This window comes from Osmerus mordax, chromosome 21, assembly GCF_038355195.1.
Source record: "Osmerus mordax isolate fOsmMor3 chromosome 21, fOsmMor3.pri, whole genome shotgun sequence".
Taxonomy (NCBI): Eukaryota; Metazoa; Chordata; class Actinopteri; order Osmeriformes; family Osmeridae; genus Osmerus; species Osmerus mordax.
Window position 1 is genome coordinate 7610944 of NC_090070.1, and position 9046 is coordinate 7619989.

Sequence of the window (9046 nt, forward strand, 5' to 3'; positions counted from 1 at the left end):
TTCAAAAGTTTAAAATACAGTAACCTACTGTAAGTGGCAAACTAACAATAGAAGATAAAGAGTGTTAGAAGATTTAGTGGAACAAGGACAAGCCAGTGTCGGTCTGAACTGTTTTGGATGCCATTGTTGTCATGGTTTCACAAAGACATAATAACCAACGTCCAAGTCCTTGAAACTTTAGCTGTTATATCAGGTTGCTAATGATGGTTCCCTAGCGATGGTTCCCTAGCAATAGTTCCCTATGCTTCCCTTAAGACATTCTTCAGTTTGTTCACCACCACACAGTATAGTACTGTATTAAGCTGGGGTATTTGAATATATTATTTAATATTATCCAACACTCGACGAACACTGAAGTCATTGCCCAAGGCTATATCTTTTCCATCTGAATACAGAGCTGGATCGAGTTCGCCCACGTGCTTCACAGAGTAAACACGTCCAATCTCATTCCGGCGTGTTCCGCAGTGTCCTTGCAGAGTGGGTGCATGTAGAAACGACATCGACTTTGGTAAACCTCTCTGTGCACTCCCCCCCCACCCCCCCCCGGGGGGTCTGGCTTGTATCCACTTTGCCCCCCCCACCACCACCACCACCACCACTTCACCCCATCCCCTCTTCCCGCCGTCTCATTTTCCTGTTGCCGGGGCAACAGGCTGAAGAGGTCGACGGGGGGGGGGGGGTCAGGCTGGATGTGGAGAGAGAGAGCGCAGAGAGAGAGAGATATGAGAGAGAGATGAGAGAGATGAGAGAGATGAGAGAGATGAGAGAGAGAGAGAGACAGAGAGACAGAGAGAGAGAGAGAGCGCAAATGTAAACATACACAATATCACCGCATGTTCACGTTCTCCTGGCGTTCTACTCGGTCTCCGAAGAGTCCAAGGGGAGAAGTTCGAGACGCACACTGGAAGAACACCAAGAGGGTCCTCTCTTCTTCTCCCCCTCCTCCACCCTCCTCTTTCCTCTCGTCTCCTCCGCTCTCCTTCCCTCTCGGAGAGCGGAGAACATCCAAAGTCTTTGAAATGACCTTTCCTGCCCCAGGCTGCAGTTTCTAATCAAAATGCCCCTCCTCAGAGGAGGAAATTCTTCGGGGGTGTGATATGAAGTCAGCTTGCCCAGGTGAAGTCAGTGCTGGCAATCCTTCAGAATGCATTCAAGCACTAAATGTGTCTGCCTGCAGGGTAGAGTTATTGATTTCACTGATTAGGTTTTGAGAATAAGGGAAGTATGAAGTATCGCGAGGTGGAGTTAGCCACAGGCTACTCTAATGAGGACGTCTTTCTATAAAGACAGGCAGTGCAAGCCCTTCTGGGCAACCTCGACTATGTCAGAGTTTCAGCAAGCCTTCACTAACTGTCTTGAGCTGGCGTTAAAGACGTACCCCGCATGTCAACATGCCACAGCACCCAAATGTAACGATCAGATCGAGTTTCTGTCTTTCTTCTTCGCCGCCGCGCGACCCACGAGCGTGTCCGGGCGAGTTGCGTCCGCCGCTCGCGGTGTCGCACACTAAAACGTCCCCCCGCTTCCTGTTTGCAGGAGTTCAACCCGGAGGAGTTCTACCACCTGCTGGAGGCGGCGGAGGACCACGCCAAGGAGGGCCACCTGATGAAGACGGACATCCCCCGCTACATCATCAACCAGCTGGGGCTTACCCGGGACCCCCTGGAGGGTGAGGGGGGGGGGGGGGGGGGTGTAGAGGTGGGAAGGGGCATGGGGGGGGGAGATGGAGGGGGGTGGGAGGGGGGGTGTTAGAGAGGGGCACACAAGAGACGGTCGCAGAGAGCACGAGAAAACGATGGCGCAGTGGAAAACATCAGGAGGGAGGACAGGAAGAGGATAAACTGAAGGAAGAGAGAAAACAGGAGGGGTGGTGGTGGGGGGGGGGGGGGGGTGGAGAGAGGGGGGAAAGGAGTGAGACGGAGAAGACGGGAGAGGCTTAGGGAAGCGGGGAGGAGAGCCGAGGACAAACGAGAGGGAGCACAAACAAACGAGAGAAAGAATGTCGAGATACGGTTTTTCCGACTCCCCGCCTACCCGCTCCTGCAGCCATTGCTGTCACTCCCAAATCACCATATGTCAAACTCTGCTCCGATCCACTCGACAACCTCCCCCTCCCAGGTGCGCCTGTCAACAGCCTGTTCCGTGGCAGTCTTGAGTTAAATGGGTTAGCATGACTACGACAGTGGCATACGCCCCCGACTTTTTCTCGGTGTTACCTCAGCCAACATTGTGCCCCCTCCGCACACACACAAACGCACACCGACACACCCCCACACACAAACACACACACACACGTTGATAGAGAATGTGAGGGAGTTATGCACGCAAACGCACATACAGCCATTCTGAATTCTCTCTTTCTTTGAACGCACGCACACGCAATTTCACGCCGTCTCACTTCCTCTCCCGCTTCCCAAAGACAGCCCATGCCGAGAGGGAAGGCGTTGCCAGGGTGACGGTGGTCTTTTTTTGTCGTTGTCGCTTCCTTCTCTTCGTCCTCCTGGGACTTTTATTGACATGACTTTTGCAGTGAGCTACAGCAAAGATGTTGACATTACAGTACGCCCTCCTTACGTCCGCTCGGACGCGGAGTCTTTGCAAGGAGGGTGTTGCCTCGTGATTGGATGGAGACCACGGCAGGCCACTCCGGAAATGTAGCTGTCACTGTATTTGCCACCGTTCTGGAGAACGAGAGAGGGATTAGCTCATCTGAATAGCCGTCACATCGCAGAGAGCAGACCGGGGGGGTTGGAAATGAACGGCATCCAAAACGTGCGAGGGGAGAGAGAAGGAGAGTGTGAAATAGAGAAAGAGTGGAGGGAGATGGAGAGAGAGAGAGGGAGAGAGAGGGGGGGATAGGGGGGAGAGAGGGGGGGAGAGAGGGGGGGAGAGGGGGGGAGGGAACCGGGAGGCAGGAACTATTAATATATAAACTGTTTGTTTGTCTGTTGTTTGATGTGCTGTTTACCTTCACAGCTGGAAGAGTTGAACTTCAAAGAGTGCCTGTTTGTGTTTCGGTTTTAGCGTGTGTGTGTGTGTGAGTGTGTCTGTGTGTTAGTTTGTAAAAGTGCGTAGGCGCGATCTAAGCGTCCTTGAGAAAGGTTTCTCCGAAAAGCTGAAACGGCGACTTTGCTGTGTTTCTCCATCCAGATATTGTGACGGGCTTGGACAGTTACGACAGTGAGGGACCACACACTCCTGAGACCGATGACTCGGCAGAAGTAAGAAACACACAAGGTTGTCATCTACACCAGCCTTTCTCAGGCTTCCTCAGGACCTCCTGGCCTGCATTAGATGTTGCCCTGCTCCGACACACATTTACATTTAGTCATTTAGCAGACGCTCTTATCCAGAGCGAATTACATTAAGTACAGGGACATTCCCCCCGAGGCAAGTAGGGTGAAGTGCCTTGCCCAAGGACACAACGTCATTTGGCACAGCCGGAGAATCGAACTGGCAACCTTCAGATTACTAGCCCGCTTCCCTAACCGCTCAGCCACCTGTCTCCCTTCACACCTGTCTCCCTTCACACCTGTCTCCCGACACACCTGACTCCCGACACATCTGTCTCAAATGAACAGGTATCAAGCCCAGCTGGAGCCTGATAACGAGCCCTTCATTTGAAGCAGGTGATTTGGAAGAGGGGGAAACATCTCGAATATGCAGGGCAGGGGGGTCCCGAGGACCAGGATTGAAAAAGGCTGGTCTCTGTGATAATCTCATTCGCATATACATTCTCTCTCTCTCTCTCCTCTCTCTCTCTCTCTCTCTCTCTCTCTCTCCTCTCTCTCTCTCTGTCTCTCTGTCTCTCTCTCCCCCTCTCTCTCTCCCTATGTCTCTCCCCTCTCTCTCTCTGTCTCCCCTCTCTCTCCCCCTCTCTCTCTCCCTATCTCTCTCCCCTCTCTCTCTCTGTCTCCCCTCTCTCTCCCCCTCTCTCTCTCCCTATCTCTCTCCTCTCTCTCTCTGTCTCCCCTCTCTCTCCCCCTCTCTCTCTCACTATCTCTCTCCCCTCTCTCTCTCTGTCTCCCCCTCTCTCTCTCCCTATCTCTCTCCCCTCTCTCTCTCTGTCTCCCCTCTCTCTCCCCCTCTCTTTCTCCCTATCTCTCTCCCCTCTCTCTCTCTGTCTCCCCTCTCTCTCCCCCTCTCTTTCTCCCTCCCTCTCTTTCTCCCTATCTCTCTCTCTCCTTAAACACTCACACAGCCACAGTTCAACAGACGTTGTTTCTCAAGGCACATCAGCAAAACGGCGCCGTGAGACGCGTCACGCCTGTGACACGTGGCGTCGACCCCGCTCGTCACCTACGCGTTCTACCAATCTCTACTTTCTCACTCTCTTCACACTCTCTCTCTCTCTCTCTCTCCACCAGGGGAAGGGGAAACTCAAGCCCCCAAGTGAGGGAGACTTCCAAACCATCAAGCTGATAAGCAACGGAGCGTACGGGTGAGCCGCGCCTCCTAGTCCCTCTCTCCAGACGCGAACGCCGTCCCGTTACGCAATGTTGCCCTTCTAGCCCTTCTCGGAATATTCGCATGTCGCTTTTGTCCAAGGGTCCGTTTAAAGGAGGAATGTGTGTAAATGTGACCGCGTAGGAGTGGACAGGTTCGTAAGCGCTTTCCGGTGTTGTCAAGTGTGCACAGACCCACTACAGGGCCGCTGCTGAACGCGACCCATGGGACTTGACGTGTTGTTCGCATTTTTTCAATTCCGCATAAAAAGCCCCTCGCGTCCATACAAGTGTCTAGTGATGTCTAAGTGTCTAGTGATGTCTAAGTGTCTAGTGATGTCTAAGCATCAATGTCATAGTTCTCTGATGTGTGCCCTTCTGTACATTTGGCCTTCAGTGTAGTCTACATGGGAAATATCTTTTTTATATGGAAATTGTATAGTTACTGTTACTCCTTCTGTTAAAAATAAATGTTTTTTTTTATCTCTGTTAAAAATAAATGTTTTTTTTTAATCTAACTCCAGAGTTAATTTCTACCTAACTCAAGAGTTAATTTCCTACTAACTCAAGAGTTAATTTCCCACCTAACTCCAGAGTTAATTTCCCACCTAACTCCAGAGTTAATTTCCCACCTAACTCCAGAGTTAATTTCCCACCTAACTCCAGAGTTAATTTCCCACCTAATTCCAGAGTTAATTTCCCACCTAACTTCAGAGTTAAATTTCTACCTAACTCCAGAGTTAATTTCCCACCTAACTCCAGAGTTAATTCATTCTATCCCTGACCTGCCATGTCTCTTGCACTGGGCACTCGTAGATGTTGCGAACGTGGAATCATCCTAACGCGCGCATCAAACGTCTTTCGCGCGTCGAACATGTTCTTTCCGCCAATCCAGCCAGTTCACCCGTCTCCCTTCCTCTGACCTCTGTCCTCCAGGGCGGTCTACCTGGTGCGGCACCGCGTGACGCGCCAGCGCTTCGCCATGAAGAAGATCAACAAGCAGAACCTGATCTGAGGAACCAGATCCAGCAGGCCTTCGTGGAGCGAGACATCCTCACCTTCGCCGAGAACCCCTTTGTGGTCTCCATGTTCTGCTCCTTCGAGACGCGCAGGCACCTCTGCATGGTGCTGGAGTACGTGGAAGGTGAAGACGCCCGCACACCTGCACACACACACACACACGCACTGGTGTCGAGTGTGTTATTTGCGCATCCTTCGCAGGTTGACCGCACACACACGTGCCGCGGAAGCGCCCCTCTCATGCCCGTGCGAGGGTGCACGTGCACTTTTGGCACGGAACACGGAGACTCTTTGCACAGTCACGGCACTAAAAGATCGACGCACACACACACACACACTTGTATCCAGATACATTACATTCTGCAAGGGTCACTTTCTCTCCCTTTGACATTGTCAGCTTCCCTACACAGATCAAACTAGATCGGATAGGTGAAAGCAATATGCTAAGCTATTACTTACACCTATCCTTCCCGTCTCAAGTTTGGGAAAGGTGAACAACTGTCTGCCTCTCCGCATCGTCAGAATGCTGCTTTGAAGTCAAGCAAGTGGCCTGAGACATTAGTTGTCTCGCAATAGCCAATAGTGCTGAGGTTAAACAAGTTCAGTTCTCACACACACACGCGACCAGACACACGTACACACACACACACCGGCAACCCAGGTCCAATTCATCTTCACTTAAGAGCGTGTGTATGAGGTGCCAGAGGGCAGTTTTGTTGCCGCCGCCCGGACTAACAGATTGTTTTGTTCTCCCGGCTGTTAGTCGGAGAGCGCTGCAGACACAGAGACACACTGGGGCGTGACGGAGAGCTAGCGTGACTCATCCGTCACGGCGCCAAAGACAGGCTCCAGTACAGAGGGGGATATAGGAGGATAACCAGCCAAGACAAACAAACACTGATACACGCTCACTGGGAATAGACAATTCCTGTCAGGGTCGTCTCTCAGCTTGAAAGAAGTTGGCCTAGGACTAGAGGGCGCTGTGGAGTCCAACATGGCTGTCCTAAATAGCGGAACATGAAGAACTCTTTCAAACCGGCGTTTAGCGAGAGCCTACCTAGCTCCGATACGTAATGTTGTGCCAAGCAGTTAGCGTCATGCTAAAACCGATAATACGTATTTTCCGTTGTATGTTAATGTGAACACTCTCGCCAGTTACCACAGTGATTTGCCAACGGTGTAGCTTCATAGGGTGTCTTGTTATGTGGGTTGACCCCCCCCCTAGGTGGTGACTGTGCCACCCTGTTGAAGAACATTGGGGCTCTGCCCGTGGAACTGGCACGGATGTATTTTGCTGAGACGGTACTGGCGCTGGAGTACATCCACAACTATGGCATCGTGCACCGCGACCTCAAGCCTGACAAGTGAGTATCGCCACCCAGGGGCTAGGAGTATTAACTGCATGAGAGACCGTTATGTTATGGGAGTCAGGTGGCTGAGCGGTTAGGGAAGCGGGCTAGTAATCTGAAGGTTGCCAGTTCGATTCCCGTCCGTGCCAAATGACGTTGTGTCCTTGGGCAAGGCACTTCACCCTACTTGCCTCGGGGGAATGTCCCTGTACTTACTGTAAGTCGCTCTGGATAAGAGCGTCTGCTAAATGACTAAATGTAAATGTAATGAAAGTAGAAGTTACTTTACTATCTTACCGAAGGAGTTAAAGGTGCGCTCGTCCAGTTTTGTGTTCGGAGCATTTCACAAAGGTGTGTTGTCGTTTTGAGTGATGGTCTCTCACATTTTCCAATGGACGGTCTTCCAAGGTACATGTCTAAAGGCTGAATCTGTCTTTGTTTTGTCCAGTCTTCTGATCACATCCATGGGCCACATCAAGCTGACAGACTTCGGCCTGTCCAAGATGGGGCTCATGAGCCTGACCACCAACCTGTACGAGGGCCACATCGAGAAGGACGCCAGGGAGTTCCTGGACAAGCAGGTAGCCACACGGACGGCGCTGTGTGGATGCCAGGGGCAAAGCCAGAATTGTATTTTTTGGGGGGGGTCCCATCTTAAAATGAGGGGGCCTTCTTTTGTAAGCCATCATAAATCTGGGGGCCAGACATGTACAAGAGGGGGGCCTAGTCCCCCTCACGGTGAACGTGACACCAGTAGCGGGCAGGATGGTTTGGGCCGAATTGAAACGTGTAGTTTGCTCTTCAAAGTTTGAAATAATACGTTTGTGATTCTGGGTGCCTCTCTCCAAACAAACAAAACTACCAGAGAATGATTCAGGACAGAAGGCGCCCTGCTTGTTTTTACCTCTGAACGTTGTGTACCGTTTGTAAACAGCAGACTGAAGAGGCGAGTGGCGGTCTGCTCTGTTGATTGGAGGCCAAATCATGCTGCACACAGTGAATACAAAACGCCAGTCATTCAGCGAAACACAAATAATGACCCCCCCTCCCCCCCCCTGAAAAAACTGAATAATAAATATCCCATCCGTGAGTAAATGGGGGAATTATCTTCTCACCAGGTTCCTATTTAGGTCGTATTTCTGTAATTATAGTTTTTTGTTTTATTCACCAAATTAAAACCGTTCCCCTAATTAACTACAGCGGCCAATGTGTTCAGAACACCAGGCAGCTGCTTCTCTGTAACGCACCCTTTCTGCATATGAAACAGATGACAGGGGAAGCTTTCATCTCTCAGAAGGTGAATTCTGATTAGAGCTGTGTTCAACTCACCGGCAAGTAATGATGTTTCCCACTGAGTTTCTTTCGTATTTCAACACATTGCCAAATTAGGATTGCTAGCTCTGATTACCAGAATCACCATCTGGGTTAGGAAGTGCTGTGCTGTTGCGGAGAGGTTGTTATTTTTGCATGGTGAAGTGGACCCTATGGAAGTACTGCTCAAGTCATGTGGTGTTCAAAAACATGGGTGTTCTGTGAAGGTTGATGATTTTTTTTTGTCTAACTGTAAATAAGAACCGCTGCCAAAGGTTAGCTGAGGGCCTCCAAGTACCATTACACGTCTGGATGTTTTTCACGCACATCAGCATCGGTGCCTCTCCGTGACTCTGATCTCCCGACTGCACGTGATTGGTCCGTAATCATGGTCCATTTCGGTCGTGACCTCTCATTGGTCCGTCCTCCGTCCCATCCCCTTGGGCCTAAGTGCCAAACCAACACGCCGTCAAATCATCAGCGTTTATTCGCACGGCTCTGTTTTTTTGTTTTTTTTTACACGAGCATCTCACAGAAGGCCTCACGGATCCGCACCGCCACGCAGCGTACACACTCACAGAATACGAGGAAAACTCCTCAGGGAGGGAACGAATAGGAAAAACAGGAGTCATCCGTCGAGGGGTGCTTGACGACACTGTCTGAACCGGGGTCCGCGGTACGAGTCCACCTGTCACCGCTGGACCCCGGGGGTCCTCTGACCCCAGCCGTCCTCGTCCCCCCTCCAGGTGTGCGGGACCCCGGAGTACATCGCCCCGGAGGTGATCCTGAGGCAGGGCTACGGCAAGCCGGTGGACTGGTGGTCCATGGGCATCATCCTGTACGAGTTCCTGGTGGGCTGCGTGCCCTTCTTCGGAGACACGCCCGAGGAGCTGTTCGGACAGGTCATCACCGGTACGGAGA

The 9046-nt window shown here is 51.4% G+C and overlaps 1 protein-coding gene across 1 annotated transcript in view; it reads left to right on the plus strand.

Annotated features, from left to right (window-relative positions):
• Window positions 1-1590: 1590 nt before the first annotated feature.
• The window catches only part of LOC136964862 (microtubule-associated serine/threonine-protein kinase 1-like), a 16747-nt gene continuing 9291 nt past the window's right edge, over window positions 1591-9046 (plus strand). Inside the window, 8 exon segments of the mRNA XM_067258804.1 lie at window positions 1591-1669; window positions 3151-3221; window positions 4368-4441; window positions 5382-5452; window positions 5455-5589; window positions 6691-6829; window positions 7263-7395; window positions 8872-9037. Of these exon segments, the coding sequence (XP_067114905.1) occupies window positions 1606-1669; window positions 3151-3221; window positions 4368-4441; window positions 5382-5452; window positions 5455-5589; window positions 6691-6829; window positions 7263-7395; window positions 8872-9037 (853 nt within the window). The 5' untranslated portion in view covers window positions 1591-1605.